This window comes from Dermacentor albipictus, chromosome 7 (genome assembly GCF_038994185.2).
Source record: "Dermacentor albipictus isolate Rhodes 1998 colony chromosome 7, USDA_Dalb.pri_finalv2, whole genome shotgun sequence".
NCBI lineage: Eukaryota > Metazoa > Arthropoda > Arachnida > Ixodida > Ixodidae > Dermacentor > Dermacentor albipictus.
In genome coordinates, this window is record NC_091827.1 from 34,550,736 (window position 1) to 34,569,823 (window position 19,088).

General features: G+C 44.5%; 1 protein-coding gene across 1 annotated transcript in view; it reads left to right on the forward strand.

The window, feature by feature from the left end:
* Positions 1-19,088, forward strand: part of Msp300 (Muscle-specific protein 300 kDa) — a 314,508-nt gene that overhangs the window by 152,121 nt on the left and 143,299 nt on the right. Inside the window, exons 30-43 of the mRNA XM_070521946.1 lie at positions 53-190; positions 2,142-2,303; positions 3,218-3,331; positions 4,281-4,487; positions 6,303-6,530; positions 7,237-7,467; positions 8,449-8,631; positions 9,581-9,799; positions 10,668-10,775; positions 11,864-12,205; positions 13,799-14,098; positions 14,934-15,064; positions 16,212-16,413; positions 18,080-18,406. Of these exons, the coding sequence (XP_070378047.1) occupies positions 53-190; positions 2,142-2,303; positions 3,218-3,331; positions 4,281-4,487; positions 6,303-6,530; positions 7,237-7,467; positions 8,449-8,631; positions 9,581-9,799; positions 10,668-10,775; positions 11,864-12,205; positions 13,799-14,098; positions 14,934-15,064; positions 16,212-16,413; positions 18,080-18,406 (2,892 nt within the window). The remainder of the gene's footprint in view (positions 1-52; positions 191-2,141; positions 2,304-3,217; positions 3,332-4,280; positions 4,488-6,302; positions 6,531-7,236; positions 7,468-8,448; positions 8,632-9,580; positions 9,800-10,667; positions 10,776-11,863; positions 12,206-13,798; positions 14,099-14,933; positions 15,065-16,211; positions 16,414-18,079; positions 18,407-19,088) is intronic.

The following is a 19,088-nucleotide window of genomic DNA, read 5'->3' on the forward strand; positions in this document are numbered from 1 at the left end:
AAGCATTGTGCATTGTGTATGAGGCATCCTCTACTCCGTTGGCTTCCTCCAGAAACTTTACGAAGTCACAAAAAAGAAGATCGATGCCCTCTATGAACTAGCCGCCGAGGCGGGATCCGATGAACCGGACCTGCAGCGCACCTTGGCTGAAATCATGGAGCGCTGGAAACAAATCAAGAACATCTTGGAGGTGAGATGCATGAAATTTTCTAACCGTGACACCTTCTGTCTGTGTATATCAGCAGTCGCCAGAGAAAGAAAATTCTTGTACTATTTCCAACAGTACTGTTCATGCAAGTAGTCAGATCTCTCCATTTTTCTCTTCCTTTTTAATTTATTAATAATTTTTTTTTGCTGTTATGGTTTTGATGCACTTTGATGCGCACATATGCTGTTGCATAGATATTGCAGGTGAGATACATGACATTTTCTAACTGTGAATCCATCTGTCGGACTGTGAATGTCCACCTAGTGGATATATCCATTTAGGCTGCTGCTCAAGTGCTGGTTGGCGGGGCTGGGATACCAGCGAGAAGGAAACAGGTGCTTACAGCCAGATTCCTTCTTGGTGGTTCATTTCCAGCAAATCAGCGGCAGCCTAAATGGACAGTCCACTAGGTGGACACTTATTGAATACCACCCCCTCCCTCATATCTGCTAGTAAAAGTGCTCTGTATGCAAGTTATTAGCACGTTACGAATCGTACACTGTTGTTATGCCGGTATGCAACATTGGCCGATATGTTGCTATCTTTTAGCACAAAGAGCAGTGAAAGAAAACTGTACATGATAGTACAGTCTACACTCGTTACAATGGACCCACGTACAACAGACTTTCGGATGTAACGGACCATATTTCAGGCTTAGTTTGTTCTACCTATTTTATTAATGCGAAAAAGTCTGCTTTTAATGGACCGTGCTACAACGGACTATCGGCTACAGCGGATGAAATTAGTGGCAATTTATCGGGCGTATAAAACGGACTTTTGCCACGTTGACAGGGGCTAGCAGCTGACTTGCGAGGGTCAGCTGGTGATCGCGGATGATCTTGCACACAAGGAAGGGAGGAAAGTGGGGTGGAAGCGTGCCGTGAGACACGGGAAGGAGGCGAGGGAAAGAAGAGGAAGGTTCTACTCCGGTGGCTGCTGCAAACGGCGTGACCGTGCGGGCACCGTATCTTGAAAGTGATCTGCGATGTGGACAAAGTGCACCCAGTGCCAGTAGCTTCGTATGTGCTGTGCTTTCGACGGGTAGTTCGCATTGAAGCAAGAAGGCCAGTTCACTCCCTGCTGCTGCCTTGCTTATCTTGCTTATTTTACCATCGCAATCGATGCTTCGCCTTTCGGGCAAAACTGTGACTTTTTTGTGTTTGTTCTTTACTTTGGACGTTCGTCACTCACTCTTTGCAATAAAGTTATTAGACATCGTGACGAAAGTTTGGGAAGTGAGGCGTCTCGAATATTATGGACTTCGGATAAAATGGACGTTTTTTGTCGGATTATCAGGGTCTATTGTAACGAGAGTTGCCGGTACTTATATAAAATTTCATCTAGCTTAAACCTGGCTTTCACATGGCACCTAAGTTTTGGATGGCCTTGCTTAGTGTATTTTATGTGGCACTGCTAACATGTCTACCGCTTTTACTGAGAGAGTTCTTAAAAGCTTCAAGCTTGGTTTTCTGTCTCCCTCTATTCATCCTTTCTGTTAACTGATGACGATGGCCATCGTCACCATTGTCAATTGTCGTTGTAAGTTTCATTGTCGTCAAGCCACTTCCTTATCTAAGAACAAAACTTTGCACACCAGCGCAGCTGTGATTCAAACTTCTATCCTAGCAGCAATGTGCAGTTGAGAGCTGGGCACACTAATTGCTGCGTTATCGTACAGCTTAGGCACTTTGTATTCCAGGCGGGGTTTTGTGCCACGTACAGGCTCGGGGAGTAGTGGCATCATCATGCACATTTTGGAGGCCACAATGGGCAAAACGGTAGTAGATGAAAATAACGCCGTGAGCTTTGCAAAGAGGAAGCTGTTCTCGAGAACATAGTGGTTTGGCTGCGAGAAACTGCCGCTGTCGCAGTAAGCGAGTTCAGAGCCGAAGGAATCACTGAAGTCTGCCGACTTTCTTTTTTCTTGCTTTAGGCTTGGCTGGAATCGCTCGGCAACACGGGCGAGAAGTGGAAAGTCATCGTGACGCGAGTAGAAGAAGTTGTCACCTGGGTGACCGAGAAAGAGCGGGAGATGGAAGAACCGCTGAAAGGGACCACGCCCCCTGAAATGGAGAAGCAGAAGGAGTCGCTCAGGGTGAGTTGTGGTGCAGTGAGCCACTTTATTTATATTGTTTCGGGTCTCTATGCCTGGCGTCAACAACTGTGTGCTGGGCCTGCTGACACAGAAAAAGACATGCACTGTGGTTTACACGATGTCACTATGAGAGGGAACATTTTGTCCATCTCTCATAAAGTGATGCCTGTTTTGAGTGAATGCTACTTATTATTCAGTTCATGTGACATGTCCCCTGGATGGAACTTTTTTTTCTTTACTTTAGTGCAGAAACGAGAAAGATATGTGCCTTTATATGGAAATCTCGTGTTCTCTTTCACTCTGGCACACCCTGTGCATCACAGAAGTAACACTGTGGTTAAATTTAAAGAAGCCAGTTTGGCTTTGTCACTTAGTGATTTTTTTTGTTTTTGAGTATCATGTAGACTCACATAATAGCTTCAGCATTCTTTTCAAAAGGTGCTTGAAAGGTTGGGGTACACTCATCGCAGATACGAAAGCTAAGAAAGTTTTTTTAGGTAAAGGTTCCTTCAAGAAAACAAACTTGCTTTTCTTAACACCATGAAAACTAGTATGTACATACTGGTGTAATTTGACATGGATAAGACTGACAACTATGAAACATGGTGACATCAGCATAATGACTACTACTGCTTCACTGGGAAAGTTTGTTGCTGTGTTACAGAGAAATTTTTCTTCCATCTTTTGATGTTAGGGGTGTGGTTTTTATGCAGACAAGTCTCCGGATATGTTTCTCTTATCAGATTTTCATTCAAAGATTCTGCTGCACATGTTATGAAAGTATGGCCATTACATGGTAATACTTTTCCACTGTGGAGAAAATCTGTAAACATGGCTTAACTCTTTTCCTTCAGTGCTGCTTCAAAAGAACAAAGGCCTTACACGCGTTTATCTTATTTTTTATTTTTTCACAGAACCTTGCCAACGAAGTGACCCGCAAACAGCAAACCCTGAGTGAGTTGCAGAGCAGCATTGAACAGCTTGGGCCTGGTTTGTCCCACACTGCATTGTCAGCCCTGCATGCTCAGGTGAGCACGAAGATGTTCCATTGCCTTTGTAGCGTCTTTCAAGAACAAGCACATCCTACTATATGTCTAATTCACCTAATCTGAATTCTACTGATCAACCTGGAGCAAGCTTTTTCCTCTGAGGCGGGAGATTTGTATTATGCTAGTTTATTCAGTACAGTTGACTTCCAACAATTTCACCCTGACGAAGCTGAACTTCCAACAATTTCACCCTGACGAAGCTGACGAAATGAGTCAAATGAACAGGCGGGCTGAAAACAGGCGGGTCGAATTAAACAAGAGGCAGAAAAAAAACATTAAGCACATCGCTGATTCTTTTCGCAGCATTTAGTTCATTTGACCAGAACATTTCATTCTCCATAATGTCCAAAGTGCATTTTATATTCTGCATTTATCAAATGACTCCGTTACAATAGCAAACGGAATGATAGCCCGTGCGTAGACTAACCACTTTGTTAGTTCGTCTGGCAACGCGTGCAATTTTCCGGAGTGCCAAGAACAGGTGACATGTCTTCTTGCTGCTAGCTTAATATGTGAAATAGTTTTTGGTTTGAATGTGCTTTCGTAACCAGATTCAGAGCAGTGTATCATCATCGTCATGCTATATGAGAACATTTAAATGCATAAGCATTTCTATGCCTACCCAACGAGGGAAAATGTCAGTCTGTCCGTCCATCCCTTCATCGGTCTTTCTGTTCATCCGACATGTGAGTCAACACAAAAGTGGTGGTGACGCTGGCTCAGCTGGCCCTGACGATAAACTGTTGCGAACATCGTTTTGGTTTTGTATTGGTTTGCACCATGACAAATGTTGCAGCAAGAATTGCTTGCACTAATTTTCATTATTCCTCACCTTTCCTGCTGTAAATTAGTGCCTGCAATTTTCTCCGATGTCCCACAAGCTAGCTCATCACAATGCATTCCCCACCACCTGCTGCCCCGCACGCAGGTTTCTGAGCTGCGGAAGCGTGCCAACGACTTGGCGACCACAGTGCGCCAACTGGTGAGTCAGCTGACTTCTCAACTGTCGGAGCGGGAGGAGCTAATGCGACGTGTGGAGCTATGCCACGCGGTGCTCAACCAGCTGAGGCAGGAGGCCGAGGAGGCCAGCGATATCAACATGGGCCAACTGGAAGGGCAGCTACGCAAAGTGCAGGTGAGGGCACGCGGCTTCAGCTTTGTTCGAAGCGAAAGCTAAAGGGCTGATTGTAGGGCCCCTAAACAGTCTCGGAACACTCTTCTGGTTGGCTTTACTGCCTACGCTATGACAATGACAGCTGCTGAAAAAACACTGTATTGTTGGTTGCTACCATAGAGGTTCCCACAACAACCACTAGAGAGAGCTCTGGCGCTAGTTGTCTATGAGAGCTTCAAGCATAATGGTTTAGTGATTATGGGAATGGCGGGTACTACTACGTGGATTTGCCTGAACTTCGTCCTTCTGTCAAACGACTTTGTGGCTTTGCAAGTTGATTGTGTTCAACAACATGTTGCATTATGAGTGCAATAATTCGCTGTGATTATTCGTGTACGCAAAGCCTGATTGCCTTCAGCATGCACAAAAATATGATTGCTCGGAAATTTAGGTCAATAAAAGCAGATAAAGCATAATAAATGAAGCCACAAAAACACCTGAATACGCAAGCACGAAGACGACATAAATCCATGTATGCTACCAATCATTCCCATGGTATAGCAGAACAATTGCAGCTTCAGAGAACAGTAACAGCTCTGTTGTAGCTGGCAGATGAAACTGTTATGCTGGTGATAGGTCTGCTGCATAGCAAAAGCAAAAAATAAATAAGCAATACTGTGACATGAGTCCAGCTATATATGACAGGATGAAATGATACACAGTCGAACCTCAATATAACTCATTTGGATATATAATTAACTATTAAATATAATGAAGTAAAGCTAAAATATAATTAAAATCATTGTGCAAATCATTTCTATAAGTAAAAAATTATTGTGCAATAATTAGTGGCTTATAACAAATATCTGATATAGCAAAGGCATTTCTGTGTCAGCTAAAGCTTTGTCATAATGTAGCTGAACTGTATTGAAATGAGTCAAACCTGCTCCATAAGATATATGTAAAGCTCTCAGACTGAACATTCATTATAAGCACTCACTGACAACTTTATTGAATGAAAGTTCATCAAGCTGTCAAATGATGCATTTGCCATGTGCTGTTTAATGTTTTGTCTACATGTGGCAACTGGCAGCCATACTTGAGCAAGCCTGTTGCTATGTGTCAGCCTAAGCAAGGAGTACAATAACACAATACTTGTATCAATCTTTCTAGACCATCTGTAACTTGTGCTTCAACTTTTATTTATTGCTTTTAGGCTATGTTTGGGCAGCATTAGGGAGTTTTAGATTTTGTGACCACAAAGTTAGGGACGCAAACTGTTGAGCTTACAAAAGAGCGCAAAAAGGTCAGAAATATAGAAAAATGCCAGAAATAAAAAAATAATGCAAGCCAAGTGAGGCACATTGCATACACAAAATCTAAATCTCCCGAATCTTCTTAAAGGAGCACTGGCATGACATTTTTTTTACTTGTAATCTTTTTGCATTGAATGGAGGCACCAGTAATGTCGATGATGTCGGGTCTGACATTTCGAGACCAATTTCAATATCAGGTTAAATTATCTTGTAAGCATTTTCCAGCCTATCAAGCTAGTTAAGTGTCACCCTTTTACGTGTGAGAGGCGTGTGGTGGAGTTTCTATGACATGTGTCAGTAGCCCCTTAACATGTGTCAGTGATTCACTGAGATATGATCTTTTATGATTTTTTTCCAGTTGTCACCATCAATTTTACCTTTTTTTCACACTAGTGTAATCTGTTCAATCTGCTTTTTGGTAGCTGCAGTTTGTTTCTGCTTTTTGTGACTACATTCACGACTTTCTTTTTTCTATTTTCTTGTGCTGAGATGATTGTTAAGTGTACACTTATCTTTTTAGATAATGAAAGAGGAGCTAACGAGCAAGAAGACTGAAATTGAGACGCTCGGGCAGACACTGTCTGAGCTCTCCGAGACCCTCGCGCCGGAGCCTTCTGAACAGCTCCTCAAGAGCCTGGAGAGCCTAAGGTCAACGCTCGAGGAACTGTGCAAGCTTCTGGAGAAGCGAGAGGAACTCCTGCAGGACGCCGTCAGATTCCAGTCATGGCAGAAAGATTTCATAGAGCAGGTACGCTACCATTTTCTGACATTTGCTGATAGTGTCAAACGGTTGGGGCTATCATTCCTGTTTGCATGTTTAAGGTAGTTCAGTAACAGTTTTTATGTTGTTCAGAGTGTTAAGCATTCACATCGGTGGTTCGCCTTTTCAAAATATTGGATTCTTGACTCGTGGTCATGTTCTGGTCGCTTGCTGAACTTAATGCTTTTTAAAACCATGATTGTGACCATTGTTTATGGTGCACAATTTATTACTGCCTTTAGACTTGAAGATCAGTGACAAGTGTTAAAGTGTAAAGGACAGTTCTGTCCTGGCTGCATGAGAGAAGATAAGAAGATGTTTTTTTAATTTGGAAAAAAAATTTATTGCCCAGAACAACGTGAGAACAGACTTTGATAGCCTCACATGTATGCTTATTTACAAGTTTACACCTTCTTCATGCTGGTCTGTGTCACAATGCAATAATTTACAACTGCTGACTTTGTGTGGGAACAACTACTATAATGAGGTAATATAGTAATGCTAGCTTATCTCTTACTATCAATCCTGCACATCTTAAGCTCCTGTTTGATTACTTTCTCAGCATTCAACATAGCACTTTGGAGGAGTACGACTGCAAAAAATTTTAATATGTGAATGGTATGAGTGCATAATCCTTCCATACTTACCTGTCACTTATCCAAGGACACCGTCCTCGTTTGCCAAATGCGTGCAGGTGCGGCTGGTGCAGCAAAACGTGGAGTCCCAGCGTGCCAAGGTGGATAACCTCGAGGAGACGGCCAAGGAGTTGCGCAACCTGAACGAGCAGCTAAAGAAGAAAGTTCCAGAGGCCACCAGGACCGACAAGTTGGCCACGGAGGTGCAAGTAACATTCAGGGACAGCAGCACCAACAACGTAACAAGCCTGCGCGGACAAACCGACAAGTTGCAGGGCCACCTGGACAAGGTAAGGTTCATTTCACGGCTTCTTGGCTGTGGACATGTTCGGTTGCTGCCAGTAATGATATGTGAGTAATGGCCAACAAGGGCGCTTCCATGTTCCAATGACTAATGTCACCCATGGGCTGTTCCTCATAAACTCCACGTCATGATACACTCTAATAGTACCTGATGTCATTCATGTAGCATGGCTTAAGCCCTATGACACCCATCCTGATGGCCCCATTTGGCGTACCGAGACGAGACTTCTTTCTCTGGGAGTTGTGTGATTGTCGAGTTAGAGAGAATGACCACATCTCCAAAGACGACAAAAAAAAAAAAAAAAATAACACGGGCTGGCCGGGCTCGCTTACGTATAGTCAACGCTTTCTCTTTGTTAATACACCATGCCTACGTAACACTATACTATCATGGACAAATGAAACACATGCAGGAATTTGTAAAGTAGGATACCTGTTACAAGCAATTACTCGAGAGTACGAGCTTGAGCCACCACTTATTTTGACACCAGAGTTTTTTGTAGGCCTCAAACTATAAGCATACACAAGATGAAATCATGCCAGCATTACAGCCAGTGGTGAAAGTGGAAATGAAAGAATGCATTCTAGTTAGCTTTAACTTGTTTGCATTTAATTTGTCCACAATGATACGTATTTCTTTGCAAACCAAAAAGCAAACCGCGGGCTCACTTTGTGCTCAAATCTTGTACAGAGGTGTCATTTCAGGATGTGTGCAGTTTAATGCCGCATTTGGGCGCACTACATGCCTGTTTCATGCAGATTGAATCGAAAGTAGGCATTGTCTGCGGCAGTGCTGTAATAAAAAAAAAATTTTATTACACTGCAGTCAAGGTGAAGCTCGTCGTGTTTTGCTGTTTTCACTGAGAGGTAGCATCGTCGTCCCGCTCATGTGAAACCTGCCTGAGGTTCACGATTCGTGCTGCTGTGTTAGATCAGTGGCAAACTACTGCATTTTGGTTGTTGCCTAGGTGGGGAAAGTGCTGCAGAAGAAGCAGGAAGAGGTCACCCAACTGGAGAACAAGTGGGACAACTTCAACAAAAAGCTGGTGGACAGCAAGCAGTTTGTGACCACCACGACTGAGACGCTGCACAGCCTGCAGCCCAAGTCGGCCACGCCCGAAGCCCTTGCTGCCATGGTCGACGAAGTGGAAGTGAGTTATTTTTGTGCACCGGAATGTTTGCAACAGTGCCACTGCACTTTTTTTTCCCTTTCCCTTTTAATTTGCAATTCCAGTATTAGAAACAAACACGAAAAAGAAGAAAGAAATACTAGACTGCACTTAATAATTGCTCATTAGGCAATGTTAGTTTAAAGTTTGTTAAATGCAGCATCATCGAAAAACACAAGACCAACGTCTTCAAGACCAGTAAGCATCATCTCGTACGAAGGTTTACTATTTGTACAATATTAGCTAATGATTTATGAAAATGTTTAATATTATTGAAAGCTGTAGTTTTAATAGAAAACTCATTCCATTGCTTTGATGTATGTGGCAAAAATGATCTCAAGAAACATGATGTGTTACATGCGTACATCTTTCCTTTAGGCTGATGATCGGCGCGCACTTAGATTCAGAACTTTGGTGAATGCATAGGAATTTAGTTGAACGTTAAAGAATCACCCGCTGCAGTGACACAGCATCTGTGTCATTCTGCTGGTGAGCGCGAGATCAGGTGTTCAACTACCGCACGCTGCGGTCGCATTTCTGTGAAGAAATATGCAAAAATCCTTGTTTGCTTTCAGAGTAAAAACTATTAGACGTTAAAAAACAAACCAGATGGTCTTTAATATTCTGGAACCCTCCACCATGGCATGCTATCCCTCATGAATGAATCAATTGCTTAAGAACGCTAAATAGACAAAATTATTCTGGTGTCCTTTGCTACAGCATTCTTCGTAGTCCACTGTGTAGCTTTGAGATGTAAAAGATCAATCAATCAATCAATCAATCAATCAATCAATCAATCAATCAATCAATCAATCAATCAATCAATCAATCAATCAATCAATCAATCAATCAATCAATCAATCAATTTCCTTAATGTGTTCACATGATTGTGAAGACCTCATTGTCTGGTAACCTGTGCTCCTTTCAACAGCAACTCCAGAAGAAGCTTAAGGAGCAGCAGAACGCTCAGGAGTCCACCCAGCAGTTGGGCCGTTCACTCATCGAAGCGGATGCATCCTGCTTCCCCAAGGTTCAGGAACCACTGGGTTCCCTGGCCTCCGACTGGGAGAACCTGTCCTCCGAAGTGACCAGGACGCTCAAGCTCCTGGGATCCACCCAGAGCCTGTGGAAGGAATGCCGACAGCTGGAGGTGGGAATTTCTTTTAGTAATTTACCTTCCAAGACTGTGTATACTGTCTTGAGCATTGTTCAGGGTATGCTGCTTGGCATGCGGGTATGCCATGCTACTAAAGATAAGAAACCAGCGTAAAAAAAAAAGACATGAAAAGGACACCGTCCCTTCTCACCTTCTTCATTTCTACCCTAGTCTTTTAAGACAAAGCTTTGTTTGCCTTCACCGAGTAAACCGGGTCAATCCCAGAGGCAGTGCCAACCCCAGTACCCGTGCACGATGTATGCCCTCGCGCTGACTGTGGAGACAATACAAAGGCATAGATGGGCTAATCCTGATGATGCTATTGAGTCACTCTGGTGTGGCATTTGAACCTAGATCCTTTTCCTGTTTCTCAGTGTTTGGAATCGGTAGCTTGCCTGATGGGTGCAGCGATGGGTACCACGTAACTGTGGCACTCACATTGGCACTTGTGTCCCATGACACTTGTGTTGTGGTGCGGAAAATGACGCTGAGAAGAAGAAGAAAAAAAAAAAACTATGCCATAGCACATTTGCATGAAGAACAGCTGTGATGCCAATGTGGAGAAGGTTAGAGAGGAAGAGTTTGTATAGCAGCACTGGTTTATGCGTCACAAATGTTGTTTGTTTAAGTCAGTGTAATTCCAAAGAACATTTACCAACAACTTGATTGGGACATGCAATTGATGATGTCTTTGCAATGGGCGTAGAGGCACTAAACTTCAACCGTTACATTTCATGCTACTCGGTACACACACCTGTACACCGATTCTTGTAGTGCGCAGGATGTGCATAATTTTTACTTTGGCTTCTTACTTTTAGTAACATAATTCACGACACTGGTAATCACTTAACTGAACTTGCAGCACAAGCTCGACGACACAATGGACAAAGTGGAGAAAACCTTGGAAGAGGTGGAGGCCTCTCCGGCTGAAGACGGGAAATCCCTCACTGAGAATGCAGAAAAAGTTGGGGTGAGTACACTGCTTTTGAAAAGTTGCAGCATCCTTTATATTTCTCGTGATCAGCCTTGGCTAGTTATAGATAATCTGGGTTTACATGTCAGTTGCCTGTGAATTGGAGGGGGAGGGGGTCTTCTTTGCTAGGAACAAATTTCCATGTGTTAATGCTGCTTTCATCTGCTTCACTTATCTTTTAAAGTCTTATCAACGTACACGTGACTAGCTTCTCATGATGGGATTGTTGAAGAGCCCTGGCTTGTTGAATGTAATCTGGGTAAACCATAGGTTGGTCATGAATGTACAGATTTTTTTTTTTTTGATGGCTGCCTTAGGCACAGAAAAAAAAAATCATATGTATGAATGCAACTCTGCAATGGGCAGGAACTTCAGTATAGCTCTGTTCTTGAGATTTTTCTTTTCTTTTTCAGAGGAATTTTTTGTCGGTGACTTTATTGTAACTTCTCTTGCCTCTTGGCAGTTTAATGTGGTTTATTGACCTTCTCTTGCTTTGCTGCACAAAACATCTTATGTAGTATACAAAAAATATTACAACTCTTGTAACAGATTGTGTGCTTGGAAGCCTCAATATGGTTCTCAAAAGTATCCAGTCACTGCGATATTGCTTAGATTTTCACTGCTGTTTGTATTTTTCCTAAATTCTGTAATAAAATTTTTAAGGGCTTTTTTGTGTAACAGTATAAATACTATAAATAGGCAAATTCAACCATGCTGCTATGATTCAAATTCAGTCATGCTGTTGCGCAGTCGCAGCGTGTCGCATAAGCATTGTCTTTAAAAGGCGGAACAGAAGTGCTAAAGCATTTTGTATAAATATAAGTTGAGGCCAGGAGCCCAAGACTCTACACAGAGTATATTTACAAAAGTTGTTGCTCAAGAATACGGCCCCTGGCTTCCACTAGTAACTATGAAGTCTGAGCCATAATGCCTTCCGCTGTAGTTCAACATTTCACTTCTTTTACAATTTGCCTTTACCCGAAGCCTTGAACGCTTAACCAACTTTGCCCTCAAGTTCTGCTGTTATGTTTCTTTGTATCAGAAAAAAGTGAATGCATTCCATCTTTCCATGCACCTGCCCACAGGCCCAGCAGGAAGAAGTTCGCAAACAACAACCAGCCTTTGACTCGTACCAGCAGAAGACGCAGGAGCTCATAGAGAAAACCGAAGCCATCGAGAGCCTCGCCCCGGCTGGCGAAGAGCTCAAGGAGTCGCTGAAGAATCGCGAGGACCGCTGGCGCAAGGGGGCCCAGATGTTGCAGTCCATGCTGCGCGACCTTGAGGGTCGCTACAACGTCTGGAAGCAGGCCGAGATGACCCGCGAGGAGATTCTGGCCTGGCTCGAGGACATCTGCCAGTGCATGCGCGGGGCCCTGGACCACCTCGCCCAGGGAGAGCAGGGACGATCTGTGCTGGACCGCTACGAGGTAATGTCCCTGAGGGCCTCTTTGTTCTGGCTTGCACACGCCCACTGGAGCATAGACTTTCTTACAGAACCTACTAGAGTACACTGTGGCCCTAGTGATTGCTGGAGCTGCAAATACAGTAAATTCATGTTGTAACGAAATCACCGGGACAGGAAGTTGACAACGTTATAAGCAGCATTTTGTTCAAGGCAGAAGAGCTATAAGAGAGCCATAGGGATGCGAGAACATGAAAAGCCTCAAATAAAGTGATATTTCTAATAAGGTAATTTCGCTGTTATGAGGGTTTAGTGCATGGCATGGGAACGATAGATAGCACAGTCTAACTTTGCTATATTGATATCACATCGGACATAAAAACACCTTCATTATATATTAGTTATAAGCGCTCATTCATTGCACACTGGTATTGGTGAGGAACGTTTTAGATTTACTTTTGTCAACTGATAGTCAATGCTTGATAGCTGATAGTCACTGCTTCTGCTGTTGTTTCCTAGTGCCCTTTCTGTGTGATATCGGCAGTGCTGGGTCGGTTCTTTATGGTGTTGTGGTGCTGAACGTGAAGTCAAGGTCGCGGGTTCAATGTTTGGCTGCATTCTGACAGGATACAGAAACGCTAATGTACATTGATTTCACTTTGCTGCTCATGGAAAAATCCGAGGGGGTCGAAATTGACCTGGAGCCTGCTACTGCAGCTTATCCTATAGCCCAAATGGCGCTTCGAAATGTTGAACCCATAAGTGATCATTCATTTTCTTGGTATATTCATCTGCTTCATGCTGCAGTCAGGAACGTTACAGAAAAGCTGACCGGATTGCCACGCATTTGATGTTTCACTTTTTGCCAGGGACCGCTTTCACTGAATTATTGCTGCTGTCAGGTTATCGCTCTCATGCAAGGTGCAGAAACATTGCAAATATTCTTGCCAAATCAACAGCGATAACAGCCATGCCTAATCAGATTACACATGTGAGATGTGAATAGTGTTATACGGTGCTTTACAGTGCTGCATTGTCCTGCAGTGATGCTTGTGTTAATACCGGACCAACTTAGGCCGTCTGATTAGAGTTTATGACCGTGCTATTCACTATTGTATTTGAGTGTTAATATGCTTTCTGGTAAACTTCTCCACTGTGACTACACCGTGCCGATACTGTGACACATTGGTGTTTTACTTTTTGCCGATGCTCGCTATCACCGAATTATCACTCTTATCAAGTTATCGCTCTGCACAAGACGCACCTAACAGTATAAATAATTTCTTTATTGTTGTCACCAATTTTACAGCAAAACAGGCATGTCTGGTCAGATTGTGTGTGCATCACAAATAGTGTTGTACATTCTGAAATGCGAAACCTTCGATAATCTTGAACGTACGATGAGACTTGTGAGTAGTGGATGAACTCGACTCACAGGAGTAGATTTGATTACCGTGTTTGCCGCTGTCATTGTGATTCCAGTGCTGCTTGCCTTTCTGGGCTTAAGCTAAACCAATATTAACGAGTTAGATCCTTAACTCTTGCTTCTTCTCGCAGTGATTCTGGTTCTTCTCTGTACTGCGATGCCACCACATGTTGTCATGCCTCTCTGTTGCAGACGGAGCTGGAGACCCAGCAGCAACTGTTTACCAACCTCCAGGAGCAGCTGGAGTCGCTGGACATGCCGCAGGCTCTGGACTCGGCTCGCAGTTCCATCCAGTGTGGCTTTGAAGAAGCGCAGGACCTGGCTGACCGCCTGCGCTCCATGCTGAGCCAGGTGGAGGAGCAGGAGGCCGATGTCAAGACTGAGATGGACAAGTTTTCCGACTGGCTGCGTCAGCAGAAGGAGGCCCTGTCACGCTGCGATAACACCACGGGCTCTGACGAAGTGCTATTGCAGCGTCTGGAGGAGTGCCGGGTAAGAGGATGTTTTAACTGGGCTCTGAGAAATGATAGCGCTAAGTTCCCATGCGTTGGCTTGTTTCAAAAGGTCACCGGTTCGTGCACAAGCTTACACAAAGTAAAGTACCACAAGCTTGAACTAATTCTCAGTAACAGGCCGTTTAGGTGAAGTTTGATGAAGAAGGAAGGACCATGTCCAAATATTCCTAGAAAGCCTAATTAACACTTTAAGGGTAAGCATACATGGCACACGGCATGCTTAAAGTCAAGGCATAAAATGTATTATAGGGCATAAACCCAATGCAGTGCTTTCCATATGTAGTTTTTTCTTATGTAGCTTATACAGTCAAACCTCAATATAACAAATTATTGGATGTAATGAAGGAAATGTTCAATATGTCTCACTAATGTCATTGTGCAACAAATGTATGCTTATAATGAATATTGGATATGACGAAGCTATTCTAGCAGTGGATATGACTTGTTTATAACGAGATGCAACTGTATAATGTAAGCTCAAGCACAAGTTCATGCTTTGTGTAACTGATTCATTTTGTGATCATGTCTGTTGGTTTAGGTAGACTATTTGCAGCGTGGTTGCAAACGTTTTCAAAAAGAAGCGTGATACCATGATCATTGGTCAACAACAATCTTACCAGTGTCATTTGATACTGAGCTAAGACGGTGTAACTTCTGGTTGCGTGCAATTTTGGCCACATTCAATTCATCAAAGATTAAAATTTATTTCATACGTTTTGCCTTGTATTCATAGATGAATGGCTTCTTGTTATCCTCAATGTCCTTTACTAACTGAAATTTGCGTGCTGCTTTCTTTCTTTTCGTTTGTGAAGAAACTGGAAGAAGCTCTGAACAAAAATGATGGCTTGGCCCGAATCGAGGAGAAGATGGCAAGGCTGGTGCGCAACCAGCCAGACCTGGAGGTGCGCCACCTTCAGAGGGAACAAGACAAGCTGAAAGCCAGGTGCGTGCACCACTCTGCACTGTGCAACGACGGTTCACTGACATTGTGTATTAGAGCTCATGCTCATGAGACTTCTCTTACGCAAAAGCCACCTGCAATTAACCATCACCAGGGCCACCATTTCATTGTCATGCCAATCTCTGTCATGAGTGCAATGTAAGGAAACAACGGAAAACAAAAACAAAAAACAAAGAAACGGCTCCAGGGCTATAAAAGCTGCTATTTACATTTATATATATATATATATATATATATATATATATATATATATATATATATATATATATATATATAAGGTATTCATCTTGTTTCTCGCCACTGGGGACCTTTATCAGCACTAAAATTTTAGTAAATGGGCATTTTTCGCATCCTGCACTCAATGGAATGTGGCCTCCATGACTACAGCCTGCCGTTTAACGAACATCCACATGCTCAGCAGCACAGCTATAGCCACCCAGTCATTACAGCTAGTAGGACGACATAAAGGGTGAAAAACCACTACTTTGCCAGGAGGAAGCCCAGCATCAGCGAGCATTAAGTGTGAAAGCCTTAATTACCACTACATCATTTGGATCGAGCTTGCACGGCGGCACATTCTCTGTTGTTCTAAGTTAGGCATCATGAAGGGTTGTTTCTCTCCTCTCTGCAGCTGCTATGGTGGCTCAGTGGATGTGGCATTCTGCTGCTGGGCGTGAGGTCATGGGTTCGATTTCCAGCTTTGCCAGCTGTGTTTTGATAAGGGCAAAAGGCAACAAGACTCGTGTACCTTAGAGTTAGGTGCATGCTGGGTGCCCAACAATGGGTGCTGAGTGCCCAAAGCAATCCGGAAGCCTGTGCTACAGCACCTGTCATAGCTCAGAAGGGTTTGGGTGCGAGCTAGTCGGTACGGATCACTCATATTTAAAACAGCACCAAAAAACACAGACAAGGGAGGACACAGGATGTCCTGTGTCCTCCCTTGTCCGTGTTTTTTTGTCACTGTGTTAGATATAAATGACCTGTCATAGCCCTAGTGTTTCTTTGGGACAATCAATCAATCAATCAATCAATCAATCAATCAATCAATCAATCAATCAATCAATCAATCAATCAATCAATCAATCAACAAACGAACAAGCAAACAAATGAATGAATGTTCTCTCTGCAGGCTCGAAGCAGCCAAGAACCAGGCTTCAAGGGCTGCAGCAGCACTGCTCTCTATTCTCGATCGCCACCACCAGGGAACGCTGGCTGAACTGCAGCACTGGCTTTCCACAGCCAACGACAAACTGGCATGGTGCAGCGGAGGTGCCGAAGGCCCCACGCAGGGTGACCGTTTTGGCCTCGAGGCGCGGCTGGTCACGTTGCAGGTGAGACAGCTGCAAAGTATCCGTGCTTATCTAACGGTCTGCGTAGCTGAACCCTGAAAACCCTTAGACACGTGCATCATTTGGATTTTTTTCTTTTTTTTTCGATTTTTTGTGCTTTTATCTCCTTTTCTCTGATGACACTGTGAGTGAGACAGCTGCAACTGTCCATGTTCACAACGTGCAGTACTTTTCATTTACCCTTCTGCACAGCCAAACAGTGAGAAGCTGTAGACGTGTGCCTCATGGGGAAATTCTCTTTTATTTTCTCTTTCGTGCTGCAGAAGCATTGCAGTCTCTGTTATGGTACGTCCACACTAGCGACAAAAACGCGCGCGACACACCGCGCGCGGCAAGCGGTGCTGTCGCGCGCGGCAAGATTCACGAAAAGTGGCAGCAACGCGCGGCAAACGCGCGAATGGGTGCGAGACCCATTTTTCGCGGCAGACGCAAAACGACCACCAATCAGAAGCGAGCCGCTTTCCGAGCCACGCTGTTGTGGCGCCACCTGTCGCACAAGCAAAGAATCATAATCTATGGGCTCTGAGACTGAACAGTGACACGCGCATCGTAAAATCTCAGAGGCCATTTCCAGTCAAGGGGGCTGTTTTTGTTAAGCCTTAGCACACCGCTACTGAGGCATCGACGAAGAATTCGCCTCGCAATGGAGGCGTTTTTGGAAACCGTTCGCGGATATGCGTGCCTCTATGATAAATCGAGCGTCAGACAAGGAGCTGCGCGCCAACCGCTGGCACATTATGGACAGCAATTTGGCATGACAGGTGAGTAATTGGTGAAGGCGGGGAAGCAGAGTGTGCGCCTGGCCCCTGCAGTGTCCCTGTACCGCACCCAAAACATTCTCGTCCGCTTTCTGGCACGTCGGCGTCGCACAAGTAAAGGACAAACAAGTATTATAGTGTTCACAGTCACCAGTAGCTCCTCGTCCGTATCCGACATGCCTGAGCGTGGCTGGCAGTGGCGCAAAAAAACACAGACACTTCCGATGGAAGACGAAATGGGCAGAACGGAGAGCGCGTTGTCACGAGAAGTATCGAATGGAACGAGACAACGCGGGACTCCACGGGCCGCTGCCGCGTGCCGCAAAACGCGACTGTGGACTTGCCCGCACGCGTCTGCCGCGCGGGCGCTTGCCGCGTGCGGCGTGTCGCGCGCGTTTTTGTCGCTAGTGTGGGCGTACCATTAGAGGTTTCAAAGCCATGGAACATGTGACCAGACCTGTTGTCGGGCTACATACCGGGGTCTTCATGGATTAGGGGTTGCTCCAAAACCTTAGGGATTAGCAGCAACGCTGCTCACTTTCCTGAGCGTCAGAGTGATAGGTCCTGTACAGAAGCTATGCAACAGAATGCATTATACGTGTCCTGCTTGTTAGCATGAGGTTGCAGATTTGGCCCTTGGTCGTAGTAGCCACATTCTAATTGGTCTAGAATGCAAAAATGTTCGTGTGCTTGAATTTAGGCGCATATTGAAGGGGCTCCCAGGTGATCAAAATTATCCGAAGCCTCGCAGCTTTTGCATTGTCACAGAACGCTCTACCCCATAAGTTTGTTTCATTTGATATCATTTGACCAGTCTCTTAATTGCTGGTCACTGGCAAGTTTCTTTGTCATGCACGTGGTGATCGCCGTCACCTGCTCGTCGTATGCAGGAGCTGGAGTCTACCCTGGAACAAGGAGAGAAGCGACGCGAGCAATACTGCAATGCGGTCAACCTGCTGAGCCAGGCGTGCACGCCCGAGCGCGTGCCCTCGCTGCAGGACGAGTGCAGCCGCATCTGCACCGAGTGGTCCACGTTCACCTCGACCCTGACCGAAACGAGGGAGGCCCTCAAGCGCAGCCTGGACCAGTGGCAGCACTTCGAGACGCTGTTCGAGAGCCTCTCGGATTGGCTGCGGGATGCCGAGGCGAGAGCCAAGAGCGAGGCCGCCAGTCAAGTCGACCTTCCCTTGCTCAAAGACCAAATTTCCATCCTGAAGGTGAAATAATTTTCCCAGTAGCACGCGTTGTTGAGTGAGTTGGTGCAACTTATACGGCGTGATAGCTTTAAGGCAATGTACGGTCGACCACAAATGTTTACGGACCACAGTATCTCGGAAGACATTTAATTTTCGTGCAGCCTGTAACAGTAGCCAGTAAAACCGTACATCACAATGTTGTTTGCATTACACTCACTACACTTGTAAACATTTTGCTTGACTGTACACCTGTAAGCAAAAGTATATGGCCCACAGGCTCGGCAAAGTAAAAGCTGAATTTATTTGTAGTTCAGATGCACAAACTGAAATTGACGAGTGCACAGGAAAGTTTGCAGTGCCAGCTGTTGGACTGCACTACTCAATTTGAAGTTGCATTCATAGGCGGAGAAGAAATTTGGCTTTATCGTGGAATGCGTGGTCTGTGTACTTTTGCTCAGGGGAGCACCATATTAGCAGTCGATCCCGCATATATCAAACTCGGATTTATCGAATTACTCTCAATATCAAACAGTTGTAACTTCCCCTTGGAAATCTCGTTCAAAAGTGTAGCACTGTACTGTGTATTTCTAACTCCCATTCATCACCACATTTGGTATATTGAACGCTGTGCCGTGCTCCTGCAAGTTCCCCTAACGGGACCGCGATCACTTCTTGTGTTGTCGGAAATATTCATGCCGACAAA